The sequence below is a fragment of the Lichenostomus cassidix genome, chromosome 12, assembly GCF_008360975.1.
Source record: "Lichenostomus cassidix isolate B80296 chromosome 12, HeHo_3.0, whole genome shotgun sequence".
In the NCBI taxonomy this organism is placed as follows: domain Eukaryota; kingdom Metazoa; phylum Chordata; class Aves; order Passeriformes; family Meliphagidae; genus Lichenostomus; species Lichenostomus cassidix.
Window position 1 is genome coordinate 11,343,528 of NC_139493.1, and position 26,898 is coordinate 11,370,425.

A 26,898-nucleotide genomic window follows, 5' to 3' on the forward strand; every position below is an offset into this window, starting at 1 on the left:
GGTGGCCCCAGTGCCTGAAGTAATTGGGCAGAACAGATGCTCCTCAGGATGGCCTTGTGCTGGGGTAGGTGGGATAATGCATCTTTTGTAGCCTCATTGTTCACAGGTTGGTTGAGAACTTCAGTGAAGGAGACAAACCCAGAGAGATCCTGATTATGTAAACAAAGTAAGAGGTGCTGATTTCTCTTTGCCAGAAATTCGGGCAGTGATATGGAGCCAGCCCTGAGTGGTGGAACAAAATAACTGGAGCTGTAACACCCACTTGTAAGCATTTCAGTTCAGGATTGTGCCTTGCCGAGGCATACCTTCAATTTGGTGGCTCAGAGATTTGCAAACAGTGAGTCATAACTCCCTGGGGTCAGAAATGCAGCTGCTGAGGCATCAGGCATTGAAAAGTGTTGTCCAAGATAAAAGCAAAGCAAACCTCACTGCCCACACACCCTTATCCTTCAAGGCTGAGTATCTTTGTCACAGTCTTTGAAAACATGCACTCAAAATTATACCAGCTTCTTGTGGTTACCATTGATACGGGCTTTGCTTCTCCTTTTAGAGCAGACAAGAGGGGATTGCAAAAATCTGGCACTTGAAAAGAGTTGAAGCAAATAGATCTGAAGCTAATATGCAGCACCCTGTGCTTGCAGAGAGGTGCTGGGGTTTGAGGCAGGAATCCTGCTGTGGGACATGTCTGTGTCCTTCCCAGGGAGGATTCCAGAGGAACTCTCTAGGCCTCTGCTGACAACCCCTATCTCTTAGGATCCAGGATGGACCTGCAGACCATGGAGAGCGTGCTGCATTGCAGCCGGTTTGGTTCCTACCCATGGAGACATGGAGACATGGAGAGCTGTCTTTGGGACATCTTTTGGCACTGACTCACTGCTAAGGAAGAAGCAACATGCAATTCACCTGTCCCACAGTGTCCCATTCACAGTGGCCACATGGCACCGGGTCCTGTTCCATGACACATTCTGGGTGCAACAACAGCATGACATGGCCACCTTTGCCACAAAACGCCTAGATGCAGAGCTCACGTGGCTGATCCACTCAATTGCATCGCACCCCACGCAGAGAGGAGCCGTGGCACCAGCTGTGGGTCCTGCAGAGTTCCAGGCATAGCCAGCTATCAGCCTGTCCTGCCTGCCCTCATGGCTCCAAAGCCACTAATGTCATGAGCTGAGAGCTCTCAGGCTCACCAGATCTTCACTGTGAAGGCTTCAGTGCTTGGTAAGTAACAGCTCATAGAACCTGCTGCTTTGGTAACACACTGCTCATACAAAACCTTGATCCCTGAAGGAAGGCCAGTTCTGCAAAGGTGTGAGCAGTTCTGGGCTGGCTGTTCACCTCTCTCTGTACCTATTTTTATACCATTCCTATGGTTTAAAAAGCCTTTCAGAAATGTCTGTGTTTTGAAGGACATGGATCTGACAAAGCAACTGACTCACTCTGGCCTCAGGGAAGTTACTTCACTCTCTGGATCATCTTCTCTACTTGAGTATGGGAACAATCATATGAAATTACCTGGCATACCTCCAACGCAGCTGTAAAAAAATAATTAGCTGGTATTTAGGACTGGCTGTAAAAGTGGGAAGGTGGTGGTGGTGTAGCTGGGGAGGCAGGACAGCTGGGAGACCTGCAGAGGACTTAGGTGATTGTCGCTATTTGTGTGACAGGTTTTTGGTTATTAATAGGATGTGGGTGCCTCTCTGGCCCTGAGCACAAAGTCTTGGCCACTAAAAACATCCCTTCCCCTATGACACCTGACTTTTCCATGGGCTTTGGTTTTCACCGGTCTAGGCCCAGATAACTGTGCAAAGCCACGTGGTACCCAGCTTACACCCTGACCAGCAGCATGGGGTTGTTTCTCCCTGCCTGTCTTGCCAGGGCCAGCATAGATACTTGTCTAAGGATGTCCCCTGTGCTCAGCATGTTGTCCACAGCCTCTGAAGAAGGCTGACTCAAAGGCAGAGCAGGTGTTTGGACCTTCACATCTCAGGGAGTGAGCTGGCATCTAAGGGAAGGTGCCAGCATCGCCACCTCCCAGTATCAAAGAGATCACAACTCTGCAGTGGTCTTGAGGCTGTTGTTACAGAACAGGGGGAAGCTGTCAATAGAGTCCAAAGCCATTTCTTTTACATGTCTCTTGTGTCCGGTGTGAGGAGACTTGGCAAAATGGGGCTTTGCAGCACCGCAGGTCAGCCCCACCCTCCCTGTGGGGCTCAGGCTTCAATGGCTGCATTTAGACCCTGTACCAGTGCTTTGTCTTTAAGATGCTCATCCTCCAGCAGATGCTTTTATCAGTGAGCACAGACGTAATCCCTGCACTGTATTCGATGTCCTCTGCACCACAGATTGGAGATCTGCCATGAGATAACGTGATTGCAGTTGCTTCCTATAGTTGGTATCTGGTGATCAAGTCTTGTCCAGAGCTACCTTTTTGTTTTCAGGTGATGCTGCTCTATGACTTGGAAGTCATCAGAGGATTGCAAAGGTGAAAGCATTAGTAGATTATCAGAGCAGTATTTGTACTGCAGGCAGGGATTAGGGGACAGGGCAGGTAAAAGACTAGGGCTGTACTCTTGCCAGTGGAAATGCATAGGTGGTCATGCAATAGCGGATTTCTAATAAACAAAATGCCAGCAGAAGCAGGGGAAATCTGCTTTAGACAAGATAAATCAAAGCATGACAAAGCTTGGAGTATCAAAGCAACATTTTGCATGTTTACTGCATTTCAGTTCCCTTTTTTAATTTCCATATGTTAGGTCATGATAATGATAATTTGAGGAAGCTGGTCTGGAAGGCCAAAGGTGACGAGGGAAAGCATTGCCCAGCCAGCTGAGAGAGGACAGCTATACACAGGAAGCTCTGGACTGTCAGTTTTCACTGAAGCACAGCCACTGTAGGCTGGTATTACATCTTTCTGGGCAAAGAAGGTCCCAGGGCTGTGCCCAGTGATGAGGAGGAGGGACTGCAGGACTCTGAAGGGCTGAAATATGCTGGACAAGTACCAGGGGAATAAGGGGACTTTCCCCAAGCTTTTAATGTCACAGATGGCCGGGGTAGCTGTGTGTCCGTAGAAGAAGGTGAATGCATTAAGCACTGTGGGGAATCTGAGACACTCCCAGCTCATGTCAAAGATCTGTAGGTGCCACAGCTGAGGTGATGTGCTCCCTGGGCTTCTCTGCAGGCCGTTCCACAATCAGCAGGTGTTTTTGTACCACTGCTCACTCCGTCATCTCATGGATGAGAAGGGAAAGGGAGGAGCCTTTTTGGTCCAAGGACGAAAGCAAATAGGTGGTGTAAGATGTATTATGTTTTATTGTCTCTAATTGGATCAGGAAGATTAGTAAATAGAGATTAGGTGACACAAAAGGAAGAAAATCAAAGCAGGAGACATTCTCACTTCCTGGTTTAGAGGAATGAGTGCATGAAATAGGTCGAGGTTTCTGCACCAGTAAATGTCTGAAGAGCTGTTACTATAACCTTAGAGATCCACCCAACTGTGCAAAGGCCCCTCAAGGAAATAGAATGGATTTCTTCAGAGCAATGTTAATGACTGGGAACGATTTGCATTGGGTTTCAAACTGATCCGTTGTTATGGGTTTTCATTGGGTTTTGACATTTTACAGTTCCCTTCACAGGTTGCTCACTGCAGCACACTCTGGTGTCCCTCAGGGCATGTGCTTATTCTGATAAGGAGGGGAGGTGTGTCCAGAGCCACAGCTCAATACTTCCATTTGCCTCTTCCTTACCACCATCCTTCTGCTTTCACTCTGCCCTGTGAGTGTAGCTGTCATCCTGGACAGCTGGGACCTGTCTGCTGCCACTGGTCCTGTGGAGTGCCAGGATCTGTATGTTCTTAGAGGCAAGCAGGATCTTGCCTCATCAGCTTCAGAAAATGCTGTGTTCCCACAGAGGATCGGAACAGCTGTTGGTCATGTCAAGAGCAAGTGGGACAGGAACTTGGTGTGAAGTTCTGCGTAACAAAGGTCTGTAATAGGTGCTGCCAGGATTGTTCTGCAGTACAGGAGGAAATTTCACTCACTGATTTTTGCTTTTCATATTGTGTAAAAAGAAAATTAAAAAAATAAAGAAAGAAAACTTTTAGTAAGAGAGCTAAGAACTGTACTATTGATCTTCCTGCTGGCAATTGCCTGGTTAATCAATCTGAACGTATCTTCAACTGTCATCTTTTATCTTCTTTCCTGACAAGTGCTGTTGCTAGCACCCCACTCCTGATTACAGCTGCGAGTAAAAGTACATGGATATTAAATATAAATAATCTAAAATGTAGCCTCTTAATTTCTAATACCAATAATTAAGGTGTTTTTCCACATACGAATTTAACTGTAGAGAACTCCCTGATAGACCAAAATATTTTAGCGGAGACCACAGAACAGATTTGTGCCTGTGTGTCCCCATTCTCTATTTCCGAAAGCACGAAGGTTTCTCTTGCCCTTTCCTCCTCCCCTGAGCCCAGGGCGCGGTGTTGGCTGCCCTGCCGCGATGGCAGTCCGCAGGGGAGGCAGGTCCTTTCGCACCGCTGCCCTCTTGGCGGGCTCCGGCGGTGCCACAAGCGCGTATTTCCCTCACACACGGCAGCGATGCCCGCACCGAGCCCGCTCCCCTCACACCGCACCGCCCGGCCGCCGCGGCCCGACATGGCGCCCGGGCCCTGCGGTCACGTGAGGCCGGCGCGGTGACGTCAGGGCCCCGTGAGCGGAAGTTGTCGGTGAGGCGGAAGCGGGCGCGGGAGGCGGCGGGGCCCATTAAAGCCGACGAGGCGGGCGGGGGGCGCAGCGATCGGGGCCGGGCCGCGGCGGCAGCACCAGGTGAGCCCGGCGGCTCCGCGCCTCCCGCGCGCTGCCGATGGGGCTGGGGGGGGGCGGCCGCGCTCCGGGCGGGGGGAGCAGCTCGCGGCCCCTCCCCGGCACCGGGGGGCCCGCGGCGGGGCGGCGGTGGGGGCGGCGCTGTCTCGGTGCTCCCGGCCGACTCCGCACCGGGGCCCGGCTCGTCTGCCCGCCCCGAGGCGAGCCCGGGCGGCCGCGCTGCCGGCGCCGAGCTCCCTGGAGCCGGGCCCGGTGCTGCCCGCGGGACAATACGGGGAGGTCTCCCCGGGCAGGGGCTCCTCCCCGAGGGCCTTTGCCGGGATGCGGTTCGCCAGGCCTTTGTGGAGCCTTCTCCGCTGAGCGGCTCGCAGCGGGCCGAGTAGTGCCTCGCGAGGAGGGAGCGCATTGTCTGTGGCGAGTGGAGCTGCTCTCGCTCCTCGCGGAGCCCGAACAGCCTTCGGGGCACCCGCTGGCCCAGGGTGGGCCGGGGCTTTGGGGGGGCGCCGGGTCGGGGCGGCGAAATGCCGCTCTGGGGTCGGTGGGGATCGCTTTTAGCGTGAACCGGCAGCCCCGGGAGCAATTAATCTGCCCGAAGTGGCGGCCCAGAAGACTGGCAGTTATTGCGAAAGTAGCTGTTGGTGTGTGTAAAGCCTGAGTCAGTCCCGAGAAGTATTAAAGTGGATGTTAAAAGTGCATTTGTCTGTGAGCGTGTAATAAAGTAAATTAAGTGATAGATGCATTATTAGTTTCCATATATATGGACTAATAAATATGGAAATGCCTGATGGTTGTACTTAAGACAATTGCACTCCCTGTAAATAGAGGGGTTTTTTTAGTAGTAAAAAAGCTGTCTTGACCTGAAGTAGGATAGGTAGTCTCAGCGTCAAAATGAGTATGTCTCAACTGGTAACTCCAAGCCTTTTGTTCTCAAAGCTGGAAATCTCAGCATTATCTCCTTGAAAGCTAAAAATGTTTGCTGATAAGCAGAGCTGTTGTGATCTGTGTGTATGAGGTTTTTGTATGTAAACTGAGAACACATGACAGAATGAAGTCCTCCCAACTGTAAGCAAGCTGTTCTTTGTTTGACACTTGCCAGCACAGAACCTTTGAAGCTTCCAATACTTGTCACTGGCTGGTCAGCTCTGGCCTGTGCCTAACACTGTGTATCCATGTGGGAATTGGGGCTGGGGGAAGTGCAGAATTCTCTTTTAAGGGGAATGCTACGTAAGTAGTTATGCCATGGTGTTTGGCTAGGTGTGACTTGAAGGCTGTGGTGGTACCAGTGGTGTGTGATAGGAGCTGCAGCCTGGCTGTGCTTCCAGTAGAACCAGGCTGCTGGAGTCAGTGTACCCTGCTCTCTCAGGAGCTGAATTTGAGGTTAAAGTGGGTGGAGTCATTTGAATATTTCTTGTTAAATAATCAAGGCTCCGTTGCTGTACTTACTCAGGAAGAACAAGTATACTTGTCTCTCCCCCTCCCTCTTGTGACTCCCAACAGCTGACTGAACACATGACTAGCCCTCCATGCACTAATGAGTGGACCCACCATGCCTGGCCTGAGTCCTCAGAATTAAAGCAGCTCTAATACTGTTACTTTCAAGTGCTGCTCTTTTTTTTTTTTTTTTTTTTTTTTTTTCCCTTTGTGCTGTTATGTTAATACTCTACTTCTGGTGTAGAAAAGCTGTTAGATGGGGTTAATCTGACCCCTCAGTAAGGAAAACTTCTGAAATCTGATAGCAGTTTCTTGCTCTCCCAACTTGCAATGCGAAGTATAACTGATAAGATGCAAGGGAGTAGCTATGTTAAACTCTCTTCTTCCCTGTGGTGTCATGCAGTGGTCCCTGTCCTCAAACTCAAATACCCTGATAGGAGTTCAGCATAGAATCACAGAATATTCTGAGCTGGAGGGGGTCCACAAGGATCACTGAAGTTCCTGGCCCTGTGCAGGACACCCCCAACAATCCCACCGTGTGCCTGAGGGTGTTGTTCAAGTGCTCTCGAGCTCTGGCAGGCTTGGGCCCATGACCACTTCCCTGGGGAGCCTGTTCCAAGGCCCAGCCACTCTCTGGGTAAAGAACTTTTACCATATCCAGCCTAAACCTGCTTTGACAAAGCTTCATGCTGTTCCCTTGGGTCCTGTCACTGGGCACCAGAGTGAAGAGGTGGGAAACATCATTTTACCTTCAAGGTGTCAAGTTAAGAATTTAAATATCTGTGTTGCAGAGTCTGCACTACGGGCATCCTGGCCCTCCTGCCAAAGCCAGGGAATCAAACTAGTAGCACAGACATGTTACAACATTGATAAATCCTTACCTGAAAGTGGAAAATGTACAAGCTCTGCTCTGAAGTGACCTGGAGAAGATACGACTTTGCTTGGTTTGCATCTCAAAATGAAAGCTTGTGAGCAGGAAGGTTACCAGATTTGTTTTCTGCAGCACCTTTTTAAAGCTCGTGTTTTAAGACACTTGTGTTGGAAGGTTGTGAGAATTACCTGTTGGAGCAAATCTCTGGCAAAGCTTGTCCTTGAGGAAACATGACAATTACAATCAAACCATCTGTGCAAAACTATAAATAGCTCTGTCTCTAACATGTATGGGATTTTGGTCTGACTTGTGTGTGAAAATGAGACTAGTTAATGCAGAACTTAACATTTGGCTGTAAACAGCATTGCCTGTGCTTGATTAGGGTGTGTTTTTAAATGCTGCATTGTGAGAGAGGGTTTGCAGGCACCTGGTTGAGAATAAGGGCTATGAAATAGGGCACTTGTATGTTTGCATTCTCTGAAACTGGTGGATGATGTGGGCTCACAGGTACTTATTGGTGCCTGTTCCTGCTTTTAAAATACAATTTTATCAGCAACTGAAGTAAATTGAGCCTTTGTGAAACGAGTGCAGAACTCTCACCTTGCACGTTGCCAGTGTTTCCTTCTGTCTTCTGGATTTCTCCTTGGCTGTGACCTGACCTGCTCTGAAGTCCTTGTTACTAGAACCTGATGGAATCTTAAGATTCCCTTGCAGAGCTGTAGATTAGTTTAAAGCTTTTTGCCCCTATAGAAGGGAGTCTGCCTTACCTAAAAGCTGAACTTGGTTGGTCACTAGTGTGCCTGTGTGCTGCTTGTCTGGCAGCAATCTTGCATCCTTCAGATGCTGAAGTACTTCATTCTTGCACAGCATTGTCTTGATAATTGCAGTTTAATTGCCTGATGAGTTAGAGTTGAGTTGGCTTCCCTCTTCACCTTCCTAAAATGATCATTGGCAGTTGCTGTGTAACAGTCAGCCTTCAGACATAGCTGTGACCAGAGACTGTGAGGATAAAAGGGTCACTCTCTGCAACATCAATCCAAACGAGCTGTGTATCTCAAAACTGAATTAGGTATGGATAATTAATTGAATGACAATAGTTAATACACCCGTGCTTAGTTCTGCAGTGAGGGTCTCAATTGAAGGTCCCATTTCTCTTTAAATACACCTTGAATAAAGCTTGCAAATGAGCGCCCAAGGTCAGGGACTGCACATGTGCCGCTCAGAAATAGCAGGCGGTGAAGGGATACCCCTGTGTCACATGGTTCCCGGCGTGCTTGTTGCTTTTGCTCTCTGTCGGTGGGGATGCAGCTCTCGAGCCCAGCGTGCTGCTGCATTTTGTGCTGGCGGAGATCTGCCCTGGTGATGTCATCGCTGCTGTGAGCGCTGCTCTGCGAGGCTGCTCCTCCTCTCCAGTGCCAGCAACCAGCGCTCTGCTCTGGCTGTGGGGGAAGCTTTGTCAACACTGCTGTTGCTACCTCATGGTCAGTGACCCTGGGGAGGGAAGCAAGCTCATCAAGGCCTCTGGAGTGTGTTGATTTGCAGCTGATCTCCGATAGCCTTGACTTCTCTTGCCAGGAAACCTGTTATTGAGGCCATGGCTATCTTCGTAGGGCAGTGAAGCTTCAGGAGGAGGTGCACTGCCTTTGAAATGGGATTGAAGTGTAAACCTGTGGCACAGATTTCTATTTGTATGATTTAAAGGCACTTGATATAGTGAGTGATTTGCTCTTTCTTCTGCATAACCACTTAAAATACCAATTTAAGGTGACTAATTGTGTCTAACTGTACTTGCATGAGTTTCAAGCAGAAATTGTTAAATGAAATTGAGTAGATCCTCTTAATGTCAATTTTAAAAAAACAGTATTTTTGTTGAATCTGTCCTATGTACTGTAACTTTAGTCATTTGACAGACAAGATGGACTAGTGAAGTGGTTGGCAGAAGTGAAGGCCAGCAGCTGGAGAGGAGCCAACCTGCCTGGAGTACCTGGACCTTGGTTACTGGGGCTACCAGTTTATCTAACAAGTCTGTGCTGAGCCCTTGATCTCTTTCCAGCTGGAAGCAGAATCCTCTTGAAAGTAACCTGCCTGGTGCTTGTCTCCCTCAAGTGGGCTGAGTCACTCGGCTCCCAGACATGGATAATGATATCTGGAGTCCAAACTGGCACAGTGGTGACAGTGTCTCAAGCATGAGAAGTGAGAGGGTTTTAGGTGAGACATGCCTAGGCCTGAGCCTTTCCCCCCTGCCTAACAAGATGCCATTTGCCCACAGAGTTCTCTTAATCTCAGCATGCAAGTGAAGTTTCTCTTGGATCTTTATGAAGCTTCATCAAGAGAATAGGTGAAGTGGTAAAGTATTAATGCAGAATCTATGCGAGACATATGAGTTATGAAGTATGAGTGTGAAATTGAGTATCCATGGTAGGAATTCCTTGTTAGTCACTGACTCAGCTGTCATGGCAAGCTTCCTATTACACTCCCATCTTGCTACTGAAATACTTGTCCTTCTTGCTCTGCAAACTACATTAGCATAGTAAGAGGTATTGAGTGTGTGTAGGATCAAGAGTTCTGCTCACAGATCAAGGTGTAGTTCTTAGATTGCAACCTGTCCTAGAGAAAGCTTCTTCTCTAGAAGACTCATTGCTAAGAACAGGACATCCTGGAAGGAGGAGTAAGGTTTTTGCCATTAGTGTTGGTCTGATACCTACCTACATCTGCTAGTCTGCTAGTAGGATCTCCCCTCTCCCCAAAAATTTGTCCTTTTTCCTCTGTCAAGCTTCTCATGCTGCAGCACAGACAATATGCACTCTCAGATCTGAATATCAGGTGTAAGTTACAGCATCTGGCAGGCCTCCTAAGGGCTGTCATTTGACTTGGTCAAAGTCTCCTTTCAGTCTCTTGTTTCCTGCCCAGCCTCTAGGAACTGTGGCAGGCAGGAGTGGATAAACAAGACTTGTTTACCACTGACAAGATCTAAGATCTGTGCCTTGCTTACCACTGCAAAAGCTATCTATTTGTGTTTCTGAAACCGAAAGCATGACAGGAATGTGTGAAAACTTAGGAGCTGTAGTCAAAACTAGAAGTTAATCTGAGCACTTGAAAAATACTGTTAGATATGGTAAAGATCTAACAACACAACTGTTGTCAGTGGCCTGGCTAATTCAGAATATTTTGAATTGGACAACCTTATCTTCTGGACATGTAGATTAAAACCCAGCTGCCTCTGGCACTGTGCTTGTTTTATAGAAAGCAATAAGGGAATTGTCACTCAGGCTATGGCCTTATGTGAGAGCTGTGCTGGGCTCTTGGTATTCATGTCAGGGTTACTGAAACTGTTGGGTGGCTCCACTGGCTGGGTTGGGTGGCTGTGTGCCAAAAGGCCGACAGACACCACTGTATAAACTGGGCTGTATGAGCACTGTAGCTGTGTTCCAGTTAGTTTAAGATTTATCTTACTGATTGGAAAGCTGTCCACTAAGGAGGCCGTTGTGGTAGAGGCATCATGGAAGCTGTGCTGGTGTAGCTGCAGTGCTTTGCGTAGGCAAGGCCCTTAGTCAAGACACATGGCTTGTTGCCTAGTGTCTCCCAGCAGCCAGCAATGTGCTCAACTCTCCTCCCACATCCTGAGATTGTCTCCCCCAGGGCAGAATAGGGGAAGTTGAGCTTGCACTGATAAAGGGGGAGGGGTGTTAAAGCAAGCATGCCTGTTCTTGTAACAGCTTCATCCTTGGGGAAAATCTGCTGGGAACTACCTGAAATCCTCTAGGATTTAGCAGGGGAACTGCTTCTTCCTGGAAGGTAGGGGCACAGCAATACTGATTCTTGATTACATAATTTGAGCCTTTGAGAAAAGAGTAACAGAAGATCATGAGACACTTGCTATGAGTCTGTTAGGGTATGTGTCCCCAGTTCTGGGAAAAGGATGTTCTGTGGTGAAAGGGCCGTTTAGCTGCTGGAGGAGCCTGTGGACTAAAACTTCATGATGGGAAACATCCACCTTTCAGTGAAGCTTCTGGGTATGGCTTTCTTGTGGAGCTGTCTTCCTATAAGCTGAAGACTTCTACTTCAGCAGCCCTGGCTTTCTGTCTGGGAATCCTGGTCTTGTTAGTGTGTGGCATTAGCTCCAAAAGGATCTTCCCAACTTCTCTTCTGCTACAGCTGCAGTCTCCCATGCCTGCTATGCATGGTGGAGATGATGGGAATCATCTTCAGGTTGTCGAGGAGCAGAGTGATCCACCCAAGGTGGCTGCCCAGCATAGCTGGCTGCATCCTTGGGGACATTTTCTTCACTCCCGTCACTCCATCCCTTTGGCTCAGGGTGATTTTCACTTGAAAGCTCCTCCATGTGCTCCTGTGATCTTAGGCTAAGCAGCAGTCTGGGCAAAGTAGTGTTCCTGTTGACAATAAGAAATGTCCTCCAGACCTTTCCCACTGCTCCTAAGCACATTGTTGGTCTGATTGAACATAGAGAAACATCTGCCATGGTACTGTAAGCAAATGCATTTTCATGCTTGTTTTGCTCCCACTTGCAAACCATGTAGTCAGATCAACGTGATGCCTCCTCACAAGAAGGTGGCTGTTGTGTTATCTAAACCAATAGAGATCAGTTTTTGTCACTAGAGGTGGGGTCTAGTCCTACATAGTTTAGACTTTTCTAAGGTAGAGTCACAATTCATTATGGCAGCTTTACAGCAAAAAAATTGTTCAGTTCCACAGCTACTATTTAAACCTTGTGCAGCATAGAACAACTCTGATCTGGAGAAATGCCAGGAGGTGTAACAGGGCTGTGAATCAGTGAAGCTTGGACTGAAGAGCTTGGCTTTGAGAACTTGGGCTTTGAGCCTGACTGATCATATGCATCAGTGCCTCTCAGGAATGCAGTGCTCTCCAAATCTCGGCCCTAAGGGGGCCACAGCTGAGGTGAGATCTCAGGCAGGGCAGACCCCTTCTCATGTGCAAGTCCTGTGATTTCATTGCAGACCTGGCTCCTACCAGTGGCATTGCTTCTGCCTCCCCTGGGTTGTCTGGACTCTGGCAAGTTGGATGTTGGCATGTCCTCTTCTAGTGACCTCCAAGTCCTAGCCCACATCAGGGATGTGTGGTAGAGCCTTCAGCTGCGGGTAGAGGGGGTGTTTGAGGCAAGCTAAAACCTTACTTACTGATGGGAGTGTCATACCCAGCATTGGCTCTGAAGCTTCCTTGATCACACCAAGAATCTATTATGCTCTAAAATTATTCCAAAGCTCCTGTTTCCCACCTGGGTTTCCTATCTGTTTCTCTAAGCTGCATGTTGCCTCATCATTCTCTTCCTTTAGCACTGAACTGTCTTAAGAGCATGTTACCCAAGAACAGAATACAGCAGAATATTTGTGTAGGCCTGGTGTCATCTCCATCTGGGAGCTACTTTGGATCATGTCAGTTGGCTTTTAGCACCGTGTCACACCATTTTGGTGCCCATGTTGAAGCAGACCATGGACAGAACTTAAAGCCCTGTGGCTGAGCTGCTGCTGGTCCTGAGCTTCACTTGGTTCTAGAGCAGCTGCTCCAACACTGGAGGCTGCAACTCCACACTCAAAAGGAGGTGGAAACTTACTGCAGACAGCTGTAGTCTAAAAAGCCAATTCCTCTGGGATACTGAAACATGTTCTAAGATTCTATTTTGATCTGAGCCGTGTCGGTGTGCTAGCAGGCATCTAAAGCTTTAGGCTGTTCTTGAAGAAGGTGAAGCTTTTTGGCATAGGACTCTCAGATGGGGGTGGGATATACCGGACAGCCTATTTACACCTGACAGCTTGCAATGTAATGTTTTACACAAGGTATCAAAAATTAATTTGTAGCTGAGGCTCCCAGCTCCATGAACAGAGGTAATTTCTGCCTCACAGGGCTGTCTGGGAAACGTACCAACTGGACGGAAGCCTTCTCTTGGTGGAGCTGCAGTAAGTAGCAGGCAGCTGAGCTGCTCCTCTTGAGGAGGGAATGAGGAGCTGTGCTTGAGCTTTTGGCTGGGTACCAGCAGGAGGGGAATATATTGGTTAGAACAGCAACATAAACGTGTTGGAAGAAGGAGGTGGAAATCAGTTTTGAGATGCTACTGATTGAGCAGCAGCTAGAGTGTACCCTTTGGTGAAGCTGTCACAGGAATATCTTGCCAGCTGCTTTTGGTGTAGGCTTTACTTGAACTGATTGCTGCTCTGTGGTGCATCTGTGAGGCCTGAAGGCACCTCATTGTATGGAGTGCAGGAGCCCATTGCTCTCAAAAACAACCTATTTACAGAGAGCAGTTCTTGCAAGTTGTCAGCCCGAATGACAAGATGTTCCTGATTTCCTTTTTAGACACAGCACATGTCCCCACTAAATGTGAGGCTTTCCTCGATGGAATCTTTCAGGGAGCTGGGGAAGCTGAGCTTCTAGTAGACCTGTCATGGGAGTGGAAGAGAGTACTGTCCTGCTTGTGCAGCACTGTCAGTGCAAGACTCAACCTGCTACTGTAACTTCCAATGCTTCTGTAGTAGTTCTCAGTGTGAGGATGAGGATACATGTTCCACCTGTAGAGCACCCACATTTGGTAAGGAAAATATGCAGGCTCTGTAGCAGCCAAAAACATCAAAGGCAGCCTTATTTCTAGTTTGTTCCTTGAAGGCAGCTTGGCATCTCTTGATATGAAATCAACAGCCACTGCTGATTGTCCTTGGGTTACTGCTGTGCTTTTTTCCCAGCTGAAGAGAGAGGACTTCTGTCCTCCTTGTGGGCTGTTGTGTCACTCTTGAGAGAATGCAAGTGAGATGTTGAAGGTTGTTATGTTGGTCTCAGATTTGTGTGGAACTGCTCAGGCAGTTACTTGTAGCTTTGTGTTGGCTGACACCTCGTTAGCAGTGTCTGTGAGACTGGCTAGTGACAACCAAGCTATTGTTAAATTGTAGCTGGTAAAGCTTTTTCAGCCCCACCTGGGGCTTTGCTGCAGTTGGAGTATGAAACTTCAATACAAAAGGTGCTTGGCCCACTTGGACATTCTGCTACCAGGAACTGTGACTCTGGTCAGCTAATGGCAATAACAGGCAATACCTTTCCTCAGGATGAGACCTTTTTCAGAGTAGCTGAATTGGTGCAAATTCATGTATGTACTCAAAGCTTTAGCTAAAGCATGGCATGGTACAGTGTGACCATGGGGCAAGTGGTATGTGCCAGGCTGTTGGTGTGCTTTGTCCTCTAAGAACAGGATAAACATTCAGTGACCATCTCATTTCAGTGGCTGAAGGCCTAAGCAGATGTAACCCCTTGAGATGCCAAACATGCTAGGGAACTTGCTACTTTTGAGAGGGAACTGGTTCAGTCTGACTGAGCTGGTCCTGAATCATATTTCCAGCTCCAGTTTCCTTGAAGAAATGCAGAACCCAGTGAGGGGGGAGGGAGGGAATAAAAATAGCTCTCTGTAGTACAGAGACATAATGCTCTGCAGCCTCCCCCATGCAAGAGAACAGTGAGTAGAGCTGGCGTTTCTGTGTCAAAAGTGCACTTAGCTGCATTTTGGGACACTTTTCCCGCATTTCAGGACAGAAGGTTCTTTCAGTACACAGGGGTGACTCTTGCCTGGTCACTGTGGTGAACCCATTGCCATGTGTGGTAGCCCCTAATGGAGGCCTGATCTGTCCACATCAGCTTGTTCATGGTGGGTGTTTTTGCTAAAGGTTCTGTGGTGTAGTGGGAAAGTGGAAGTTCTTCATATCAACCACAGCACCCAGAACAGAGCTGCAGTGCTTTGGGTTCAAATACACCTTTTTGTGGAATATCTGCTTGCTCTTGTGCTGCCTGCTGCCCTGCCACTTTGTGCCTTGTTGGCATGGTGTTAAATATTCCTGGCAGAGCACACAAGGCAAGAGGTGCTGTCCAACATCCTCACTTCAGCATTCAGGTGGTTTCTAGTGGAAGGTGCAGGTGGCAGGCTGTTAGCTGTAGGAACAGGGAACTCCTGGTCAAACATTCCAGCCTCTATAGACATGCTCTTGTGTCTCAAGTTATTCAGTAGCAAAGCTGAAACAGTAAAGACTGCCCTGGAGCTTCAAAACTGGTATGGGTATTCTGCTGCTTAGGGAGCTTTATCTTCCATGGAGGTGGTATTCCCCCCAAGGCTGGATGCTTTCACACTAAAACTGTCCATGAGCATCTTAGAGTGTTCCTTTTGTAAGGCCTGTTTCTGTTAAAGGACAGCTAATCTGAGATCTGGTGAGCCATCAACGTTCTACTACTGTTCTTTGCTTGTACCAACCCAATTAATATTAAAATGCCTGCATTGTGACTTGACACATGTGAACATCTCTAAGGAATTCTTAACCATCCATTTCTGCTTTGAGTTAAAGCAGCTGCCTTAATATAGCAAAGGAAAGGACAGTTGTAATGTACTCTGAAGCAACAAGGGAAACCTAATTAGACTTGGCACAGGCTTTATTTGCTCTTGCATCTGAGCTGTAGTGCTATGAAGCTTCATAGGATGGGTTTTGACTCTTCCTTTCAGATCAGCTAAGCCAGTGGCACTTGCAGGTCAGGTGTTTGGGATTTTCCCTTGCTGCTCCTACAGGTGAGCCTTAAATGTAAATAACAGTACCATGGGAGAGAGTGTGCTATACTAACTTAATTTCATGAGGGTCAGCATATCATTAATGGTTTGATTGCCTAGAGGATAGGCATTAAAAATGGAGTGGAAGGACTACTCTCCTGTATTAGAGACAGCTGTGTCATTCCTTTGGCACCTGTTAAGCCAGGAGGAGGAATGATGCTGACTGGTCTCTTGGCTGATGTGGAGTGTCTGGTGGCTCCTGAGCAGGGCTGGCTGTGTGTGCTGCTGTAGGCTATGTTCTGAGCAGTCAGTCATGCAGATGACCTTGCTCCAAAAGATTTCATGTAGTGTGAAACAGAGCTGATGTCTTGGATCAAATCTTAACCAACAGGTTTTTCTTCATGACGCCTCCGAAAAAGGAAGTGTTTATTCAGAAGTGCTCCCGGGACTGGACACGAGCCCCATGTGAGCTCTCACACTGCCATCTGAAGGGTGTGTGCTTCAACAGGGTGCTGCTCTGGAGTAATTGTGTCAAATACCATAAAGCAAGACAAGTGGCATTATACAGTGCAAAATAGTCTTAGCGCTGAGTCAGTGGAACCTCAGCCTCTCTTAACTCACTTTCTACAGGACCTGAAGATGTGTCTCCTTATTGTGCTAGGCAAGGAATAACTCTGAAGTGTTGGTCTGTTTATACCTGCAATAAGAGGGCGAGGCCCATCAACTGGGCTGCAGGGCATCATCAGTCAAGCTTGGTAGAACAAGGGTGTGAGACTGGGTAGTGTCTGCTGCTGGTCCTGGCAGGGCTGGAGTTCCTTGCTGTCTCATGGCCCACACCAGCTATAAAGCTGCTGCAGCTCCATCTGTGCTATGGCTCACATCCGTTGTATCACCTGGGATGGAAGCTGAGTGTCTCACCTGATTGGTGTTGGTGGGGCAGTGACTTCCCTGCACACTGCTGGGTAGCCTGTCAGCTATGAAAAGAAGGCAGTGTCAGCTCTGACTCAGCCTGACTTCCTAGGTCTGCAGGTGGCTGCTCAGCTGAGTTACTTCCAAGGTAATGAATCTTGACAAAGCAGTTTTCCCTCCCCTTACAGTGGGACTTCAGGCTATGTTGAACTTGGGAGATAAGCATCCAGTGTGATTTAGTGTTGCAATTTAGGGCTCTGCAAATCCCTCCCTAAGCATGAGAACTAATGCCAGCTTGTCCAAAGCTGCTTCAAATACCAGGAGGCAGTGAGCTGCAGCAGCAAGTGATACTGGAAACACTCTTAGGAAAATAGAAGCAGTTCCCAGAAGCATGCTGGGTTCTGGCACAGCCACTTCAGGGTGAGTTGTTTTCCTCTGTCCTGAGGAAATCAGGTGACTCGCACTGGACCTGAACCTATGCAGATGTTTTTCATGACAGTTCAGTGTACACAGCTGTCTTTAAACTGTTTTAAAGCTCTGTTCACTTGTTGCTTGCTCCATCTGGGCTGATTGTGCTGCACAAGTCTCTGACTTGGCTGGCAAAGTGTCACTTGTTACGTGCTTTGCAAACACAGGAGATGCAGGCTGCTTGAAGGAGCTTCTGTGGTCTGTTCTCCCTATGGCTATAGGGGAGATGAGTTATGGTGTGTGAATCTTGGCAAGAGCAGAAGCAGAGCTAAATGTTGGTGTTGTTGACAACTTTCAGCTGGTTCTCTGTTGGCTAGCATAGCTGGCCTGCCAGTTGGATCAGTGAACAGTGCCATCCGTTGGAAAAGAGAGGTGTTTACCCCTGGGGAAACTGTCCTGCACATGCTCTCTGGCATCTAACAACCATCTTAAGATAGTGTGAGCCCTGTAGGTGGCCTGTCACTGCTGCTCACTCCACAGCCCCTGGTTGTTATCTCCTCAGCACTGAGTCCTGTTTAGATGTATCTTGAGGATCTCATGAGGTTATGCATGGAGAAAACCAAAAGGACCAAAGCCCAACTAGAACTTAATCTGGCTACTGCTGTAAAAGCCAATGGAGTGTTCTTATACCTCAGCACCAAAAGGAGAGCTAAGGGGAATCTCCATCCTTTATTGGATGTGGAGGGAAACATAGTGACAAAGGATGAGGAAAAGGCCTGCTACGTGACTTTGACACACTCAGGACTCTGTGATTGGATGGGATCCTCCCAAGGGTACCATAGGGAGCTGGTGGTAGTGCTCCCTGAGCTACTTTCAATCCAGCAGTAGTGCCTCACTGGAGAGGTCCTGGTAGACTGGAAGTTAGCAAATGAAATGTCCATGTACAGGAAGGGTCAGGAGGATCTAGGAAAGGCCTGTTAGTCCTGACCATGGTGCCAGAGAAGGTTATGCAGCAGATACCTTGAGTGCTATTATGCAACATGTACAGGACAACCAGGGCATCAGGCCCAGTGAGCATGGGTATAGGAAAGGCAGGTTCTGCTTGACCAACCTTATCTCCTATGACAAAGTGCCCTGCTTAGTGTATCAGTGAAAGGCTGTGGATGTGGTCTGTCTGCACTTTAGTAAAGCCTTTGACACTGTTTCACACAGCCTTCTCCTGGAGAAGCTGGCTGCTCATGGCTCGAAGAGGTACACTGTTTGCTGGGTGAAAAACTGGCTGGATGACTGGGCCCAGAGAGTGGTGGGGAATGGAGTTACATCCAGCTGGCAGCTGGTCACCAGTGGTGTTCCCGTGGGGTCAGTGCTAGGGCCAGTCCTGTCTAATGTCTTTATCAATGCTCTGGGTGAGGGAATTGAGGGCACCCTAGGTAAATTTGTAGATAACTCCATGGCATTATTTGATCTGCTAGAGGGTAGAAGGGCTCTGCAGAGCGATCTGAACAGGCTGGATCAATGGGCCAAGGCCATGGCATGAGGTTCAACAAGGTAAAGTGATGGGTCCTGCTTTTGGATCACAACAAACCCTTTCAGTTCTCCACACTGGGGGCAGAGTGACTGGAAAGCTGCCTGGCAGGGAAAGATCTGCTGGTTGACAGCAGCTGAACATGAGCCCAGGTGGCCAAGAAGGCCAGTGGCATCATGGCTGTGTCAGCAATAGTGTGGCCAGTGGGACCAGGGCAGTGATTGTCCCCCTGTACTGGGCACTGGTGAGGCCACAGCTCAAATCCTGGGTTCAGTTTTGGGCCCCTCATGACAAGACACACATTGAGGGGCTGGAGTGTGTCCAGAGAAGGGCAGTGGAGCTGGGGAAGGGGCTGGAGCACAGGTCTGAGGAGCATCTGAGGGAGCTGGGGTGTTTAACCTGGAGAAAAGGAGGCTCAAGAGGACCTAAAAGGAGGGTGTAGCCAGGTGGGGGTTAGTCTCTTCTCCCTGGTAACAAATGACAGGATGAGGAAACAGCCTCAAGTTATGCCAGGGGAGGTTAGATTGGATATTAAGGAAAACTCCCTTACCAAAAGCACTGGAAGGGGCTGCCCAGGTCAGTGGTGGAATCACCATCCCCGGAGTTGTTTAAAAACCACATAGCTGTGGCACAGAGGGATATGGGTTAGTGGTGGCTTGGCAGTGCTGGATTAATGGTTGGACCCATTGGATGATCCTGGAGGCCTTTTCCAACCTAAATGACCCTGTGACTGTGAGGTGGGTGCAGCCCAACAAGGTGTAGCTGTAGGTGCATCACTACTACAGTGGCTGCAGGGATGCTCCTTCAGCTTCTGCAGCATTCACTAACAGCAAAGGCTAAAGCACTTCGTGTCTTCTAACCCTCAAAGCTTGAGATGATTAAGATCTTTTGCAACTGGACTGCATCTAGTAAGAGGTTTTTACAGCTTGGAGCCTCCTATAGTAGTGGGGTGAGGTAGGTGCAGTGATCTAGTACCTTAGGCTATTGTGTATTCCAGGAGGCACATAGGATCAAGCTGCTTGGAAGGCACCTAAATCCCTGTTGTAGAAGCAAAGGCCTCCTTAGCTAGGAAAATCAGGAATAGCTCCTGAGGAGTAGGAGTTGTGTGCTGCAATTAGTGTGGTGTAGCAGGATGGGAATTTTTGGATAAGCAAGTCCATATATAAGGGCTTAATACCAAAGCCTGTTCTTAAGGGTCTTTGAAGTCAAGTAGCACAGCTATAACGTTTCTGTGCCTCCTGTTGTTGTACTGAACATGCAGGGCTCCTCCAGGAAAGCCAAGAAGTCAGTTGCAGGATGCAACTGAACAAACAAATCATCATCTAACAGAGTAGATCATCGTCAGTGGGCTGAATGTTGAGGTTTGTCACTGTAACCTTATTACACCGAACATGGGGTGGCGGTAGTCAGCTTCCTATGCCCTCAGTGAAGCCATGGAGTCTGGTTTGCTTTGTAATTCAGCTGCCTTGTGTGACTGTTGCAGCTTCTTCAACCCACAGCATGTCCTTGGGATTTGGTACTTTCACAAAGCACAGTTGCTAGAAAAAGCTACCACTTCTCCAAGCTCATGATGGAGGAAACACTTTTTTTTCCCTTATTTTTTGCTGGGAATCTATCAGCACCAAATAGCACCAATAAATAGCACCAAAAAGCTTGAGTGTGGTATTAGACACATGCCTGCTTACATCTCATTTGTGGCATGTGTAAGAATTAGCCTGTTTTGGGAGCTGGTGTGATTTACTGCACTGCCTCCAGTAAATCAAGGGAGATGGCCTGGGCTAGTATATCTACCAAATGGCTTGGAAATAGGATCCAGAAGGGTCTTGGTACGGTAAAGGACAAGTGCTTGCCTTATCTACTTCTTGGTATTAAATTGCCACTACTGGTCTGACATGGCCCAGCCTGTGCAATGGGCAGACATCTGGTTAGTGCTGAGTGTAGCCTTGCATTGGAGTCTGGTTTCAGGAGTGCTGGGCCCTGCCTGTTGCTGGCTCCTTGCTGGGAGTCAGGTTTCTCAAACTCCAAACTTGCTGCTTTTTTTCTTGAGGAATGACATACTAATGGTTTGTGATGGGATTGTTCTTCCTTTCTAGTGTGAAAGATGACTTCTAGGAAGAAAGTGTTACTGAAAGTCATCATCCTCGGAGACTCTGGGTAAGTGGAGGAGCCTTTAAGCTGCTAATCTGTATCTGGTTAGAGCAGTGCTCTTGACTAGTGGGAGCTTGACTGTACTCTAAGAAACCAGCAGTTCTGGGAGGAAGGCTTTTACAGCCTGGGATGGCTGTGTTACCTCACAGGCTTAAGAACTCTGCTATCCTCTGTCCTGAATGTGTCCCTGCAGTTTAGTGTCTTGAAGTCCTGCCACAATAGTAAATGGAGAAAATGTGGTGGGCAGACCACTGGAGTAGCAGAGCTGAATAGCCTTCTGCAAGGATGACATGTGTTGTTGGAATGAATATTTCACTTAAAAATAAAACAAAGACCCAAAACCACTAGTAAGCATTCTTAATTGACTTCTTAAAATTCTGTCTCTGTCAGACGCGTAGTCTGTACTGAGCCATCTGCTTTGCTTCTCTGGTCTGGCTGGAGCCTGCCCCTTGGAGTGCAAGGCTTTGCTCTGTGCTCTCAGCAAGGAGTCTGCTCTGCTGTCACAGGTTACTTGCTGTGCAGGCTGTAACCTGATTCCCATGACATAAGGCTTATTTATACCGCTGTCCCCAGCAAGCTGTTGTTCAGGGAGTGTTTCTCAGCCACAGAGAGAGCATGTGAGCCTCTAAGTGGGCTCTCTGGGGAGGATCTCCACCTCTGGGTGCCTAGCAGATGTGTCTCTGAGCTGTTGCCATCTGAGATTGTCTGTTCTTCCACCTCCTCCTTCTGCAGAGGCTGAAGATTACTGGTTTTGATGGGTTTCTCTGAAGCATTTCATCTTCCAAAATTGCCTTCATGGTCATAATGTGATGTCTGCTCCTTACCAAGGATCAGATTTAGTGATGGGGAAGCAAGGTTTCTCAGGATGTAATCCTTTGTATCCTTGGGTAGCTAATGCTCTTATTCAGCTGGTGCCTCAGTATCTCTTGGTGTGCAAGCCCCTTCTTGCAGTGGTGGGTGCTTTTTCCCTGGTTCCCTGGTCAGGAGGTTGTGGAAAACAAAGGGTGCTGGGATATTCTGTTCAGGGTGGTTAACTCTTAACATTGTTGTAGAAACAGCCTACTGAGTCTTTCTTTTTTGTGTTCCTGTACAGGGTGGGGAAGACATCGCTCATGAACCAGTATGTGAACAAGAAATTCAGTAACCAGTACAAGGCTACGATAGGTGCAGATTTCCTGACAAAAGAGGTGATGGTGGATGACAGGCTAGTGACAATGCAGGTAAGGAGGGACTCTGCTCCCTGCTGCAAGGGGTGTCTTGACACCACTTGTGTGGAAGCATCTGGTCTGGTGTAGCCCACACTGGTGTAGGGGTCAGTGTACTGGGTGTGATTCTTGTTTGCACTGAATTTCTTTTGGCCATAGGTGCTTCTGGACTTCTCTACAAATTTGTGCATGGGCTAAACAAGGGAAGGCAAGGATTAATATGGCCTAGCAAAGCTACTCTTAGCTGAGGCCATGTTTAAAAGACTGGGTTTGGTACTGTCAGTAAAATAGATCTTGATAGAAAGATTCACTTCCATAGTGTTCAAGAAATGGAGAGGGCTGGGAAAAGACTCCCTAGGTCAACCACTCCTCTTGCCCCAAGTCCTACGGGTCTAGTGTTAACCTGCCAGCCTGCTTATGTCTCTGATATCTGAAGTTTTCATCTATCCACGGTGAAACTGACTGCAAGGCAGCAAAAGCTGCAGCCATCAGAGGAGTGTTTGGACTCTGCTGGTACCCAGGTGCATCCAAGCACTGCAGGCAGATCACCTGCTGACCCTAATACCCAAGTCCTGCTTGCCCAGAACAAGGATATGTCCCTGGCTGAGGCTGAACACAAAAAGGGTCAACTATCTTTAGAAGGTGTTTCTGGCTCTTGATGCTTAGTGCCTACAGAAATTCCCAAGCCTTCAGTTGCTGCTGTCTACCTAGCTGGGGACTGTATATGCCTGGTGGGGAGTTTTGGACTTAATGCCCTAATTGCAGACTGTGTCAGAATAGAGCTGGCTTATCTGCCCTGTCTTTTGCTCCAGATATGGGACACAGCAGGCCAAGAACGATTTCAGTCTCTGGGAGTTGCCTTCTACAGGGGAGCAGACTGCTGTGTGCTGGTGTTTGATGTCACGGCCCCCAACACGTTCAAAACCCTAGACAGCTGGAGGGACGAATTCCTCATTCAGGCCAGTCCAAGGGATCCTGAGAACTTTCCTTTTGTTGTGCTGGGAAACAAGATTGACCTAGAAAACAGACAAGTGAGTACTGGGACTTACTAACCTCCTCTTAAGAAATTGCTGCAGTGGGAGACCTTGTAGGAGCAGGGAGGGTTATCTGAGAAACAGGAGTGGGAGGTGCCTGAGAGTGGCTCAGATGTTGTCTGCCACCGGAGAAGGGTTTCTCCTGCCTGGAGAGGTCAGACCCCTGTGCACAGCATGCTCCTGCCCACTGGTGGAAGGATTGCAGCAGCTTCCTGGAGAGATGAAAGGAGAGGAGCTGCTTCTCCTCCCCCAGATGTGCTGAGCAGCTTCTATGGGAGCAAGCCAGTGCTCAGTGGTCTCATCTCCCTCAGCCATGGTGCTCCTTGCCCTGGGGTTGGGTCTGTCTGGTTATGGGCAGTGGTCTCCTGTGTTCTGTGTCAAGGCTGTGGCTTTGACATCAGAGCTTCTCAGGTTGGGTATGAGGGGTCTCTGGCCTTGACCTGAAAATAAAACCCCTCCCTGCATAGCAGAAGGTAGTGATGCTGCTCTCTGTCTACCCAGGTCACCACAAAACGAGCGCAAGCCTGGTGCTACAGTAAAAACAACATCCCCTACTTTGAAACCAGTGCCAAGGAGGCCATTAATGTGGAACAGGCTTTCCAGACGATTGCACGAAATGCACTTAAACAGGTATGGAGGGGGCAGGTGTGCAGCCCTGTGCTGGTGCTGTGGGCAGCCTGGGGCTCACCCCCAGCCTTCCCCAGCCAAGAGCAGCTTCTTGCATGCTGGGAGCTGTCTGCAGAGCGTGGCATTAACTCTTCCTTCTCTCCCACTAGGAAACCGAAGTGGAGCTTTACAATGAATTCCCTGAACCCATCAAACTAGACAAGACTGACCGAGCGAAGGCTTCTGCGGAGAGCTGCAGCTGCTGAGGGGATAGGGAGGGGTTGAGCACAGTCCTTCACAAATGAATATCACACTTAGGCCTTCAAACACACAGCCCCTCTTCTGTGTTTAAAATGAAATTTAAAAAAAAATTGCATCTCCAGCTGCCAAAATCTACCCATCTCCCATGAGCGTCTGAGTCCTGCACTTCAGACCTCACGTCCCCACACCATCCACATCACACTTCATGGTAACAGACCTTTCTCTTAGTTTAAAATGGAAACTCTTATGTATGTTTGGAACTGAATCTAATTCTGGGTGTCCAATGGAGAGAAACTGTTTACAGGTAATCTGTGTAACAAGTTACATACATTTTTAACTGTCTCGTGTTTTTCCCCTGTGAAGGCTGCAACTGGAAAGGCTGATTACCCATAGTTCATTGCAAGCTCAGCACTCAGTCCGACTAGGTTGAGTTTTGTATGTATCTCTGTTAATGCTTGTTACTTTTAACTAATCAGATCTTTTTACAGTATCCATGTATTATGTAATGCTTCTTTAGGAAAAATCTTATAGTACATGTTAATATATGCAACCAATTAAAAATGTATAAATTAGTGTAAAATTCCTGAATTACATGTTCAAGTACTGAAACACAGGTTGTGTAGAAAGTGAGGAGGACACTTGTGACCTGCAGCGTGCTAGCACCACAGAGTCCAGATAGAGGCAGTATTCTGTACAGTAGAGATGAACTATGTAAGCCTTCTTGTTTTGAGGCCAAAAAGGCTTCATCTTCTGGAAAAATCTGTCTGGCTTCCTTGTATCTAAATTCTCAGATTTGCATAACAGCATTGATATGCACACTGGACTATTGGATTTAAAATTAAATACAGCTATGAAATGACCTCATTTGTTCACCTCCCCTACTGCTTAACTCCTAACATCCTGGAGCGAGCGTGAGGAGCCAGAGCTGAGGTGTCCTGTGGCTCTTTGTGCTGTAGAAGGAGCTCCTCTCCCACCTGGGTGTGGTAGCTCTTCTTGATGAATGACCTGGACTATGAAACTTCCCTTTCTTCTTACTGACTGCTAATCTGGATTTTTGGTATGGAAAAACTTGGCAATCTAGTCCCTTTCCTCTCTTCCTTTCTTCCTGGTATTTGTTCTTGCGTTTGTAGCTTGCTTAAATGGAGCCCTTCTACCTGTTTTCCGGAGGTCTACATTCTAGTACGTAGGCTGAGCTCTTATGTAAAGAGACAAACATGATGCCAATAAACTTAACAAGAACAAACCTTCTTGTTTACTCCTGTTTCTGGCTCTCTTTTTTTCCTCCACTAACATGCTTTCTTTCCTCTGTCTAGTCACCATTCCAGCAAGGTGATGCCTGATAATTGAAGGACATTTGTGCTTCTTCCTTACTATACAGTTTGTGCCTTCCAGATTGAATTTTGAGAGTGGGGTGAGGCAGCCCTGCTTGCTTGGCTGGGGCACAACTGGGGCACAGAGAGTTGCCTCTGCTTCTCTGGAAGCTGCTTGCAGGGACAGGAATGGTGCTGGATCAGATCCCTCAGTGAGCACAGTCCTTCAGCCCTGAGCTGGGCATACATCTTGGACAGCCTTTGTCTTTTGGGACAGGCTGGTAAAGCTCTTGCTGCCTTCCCTGGGGAGGGGTTGTGAGGAGAGCAGGTTCAGCCCTTCCTGCTCAAGAAAAAGGCTGGCCTGGACCTCCTTGGAGCAAGGTGAGGGCCTTTCCTTGATCCAGCCTAGTCAAAGTTAAGCCTTTAATTGCTAGAGACTGGGCATGACCCCCTGCTTGCAGTCACCCTGGCTGAGCTGGCAACTGTACCCAGAGGAAGATGGAAAACAGAGTTTAGAGAAATGAGGGCAGTTATTTCAAGAGCTTTCTAACAGTCTTTGTGCTCCATATCCTATTTTATGGCACTGTCCTATCACGCTTTTCTCACTTGACTGGGCTTTTGCTGTCCACATCAATCTCAAATAACTGCACTAACAATATGTCCTGGTGGGACCACTTTTCTATCTGCATCCTTTTTGAAAGACTTGGACCTTCTGCTCATCTCCATTTAAAGCACTGCTCTGCACTTGTTTTCTGTGGATACAGCTGGAGTGTGGAGAAAGCCAAGCTGGGGGAGGGGGGAACAATAACCCTGAAGGAGGGGGAAGGAAAGGGGAAGGTCTGAACTCTGCACCCCTCTGCCTGCTTTGACCTTGGGTGATAGAGCTGAGACTGGAAGGTCTGTGGCTGAGGCCTCGAGAGACCCTGTGTTTAATGTCTTTCCAGTCAAACTGGCAATAACCCAAGGCAGAGGGAGCCTGCCCCAGATGGGGTAGGACAGCTGTGGGGCTCCTTGCCACAGGATGTTATGGATGCTAAAGGGGAGGGGAGGATTCCTTTTGCCACCTACAGATCAATGTTTTCACAGGTGCAAATACACACAAGTATACAAAAGCCAGGCAAGCAGCGTGGGAACTGGGGCCCTGCTGTTACCCTGGGGGGTGGTGGTGTCACAGATGGGGACTGCTGTTCTGCAAGAGTCACTTGTCATCACTGTGCTCTGGAGAAGCCAGCTTGACTGCCTGTCCTTGCAGGGAGCAAACACACTTAAAACCACTCCTTGCACCACTGGAGCCTCATGGCTTTTACTTCTGTGATGACCTCTGTTGCTGGTGCAATGACCATGGGCACAAGGGTGACTTGCTGCTGGGCGAATCCCAGAGGAAACCTGGCCCTGGAAGAGGCTGAGGCATTCAGCTGCTTCATGGAGGCAGCTGAGCTCAGGCCTGGTTTTGCTCTGTGCCCAGGTCCTGTCAGGGCAGGAGGGAGATACCCAAAGCTGGAGCTTGGCTGGGTGAGGGGAGGGGGTTGGTTCCTGAGTCCACCATTCCTAAGTGTCACAGGAGAAGCTACAACCAGCCCTGCGTTGGTGAAACGGGTGAAACTGAGTGAGGTCACGGCAGGGCAGGTGGGTGTGGGGCTTGGCGGCTGCGGCTGCTCCTCCAGGGCTGGAGCTGCTCAGAAGGCAGCTGTGTTGTGCGAGGTGCTGCTGCAAATATGAAAGCTGGGGAATCACACAACCACATCTGTGCTGCCGGGGCTGCGTGGGGGGAGCAGCATTAAAGGAATTCCAGGCTGACCGCCGGTGCTGGCATGTGGAA

General features: G+C 48.4%; 1 protein-coding gene across 1 annotated transcript; it reads left to right on the top strand.

The window, feature by feature from the left end:
- Positions 1–4,703: 4,703 nt before the first annotated feature.
- RAB7A (RAB7A, member RAS oncogene family) lies at positions 4,704–25,024 on the top strand. Its single transcript, XM_085072618.1, has 6 exons — positions 4,704–4,826; positions 20,609–20,669; positions 21,757–21,883; positions 22,681–22,899; positions 23,404–23,532; positions 23,679–25,024. Exons 2-6 carry the CDS (start codon positions 20,617–20,619, stop codon positions 23,772–23,774), a joined length of 624 nt encoding a protein of 207 aa, XP_084928744.1. The 5' UTR covers positions 4,704–4,826; positions 20,609–20,616; the 3' UTR covers positions 23,775–25,024.
- The last annotated feature ends 1,874 nt before the right edge of the window (positions 25,025–26,898 follow it).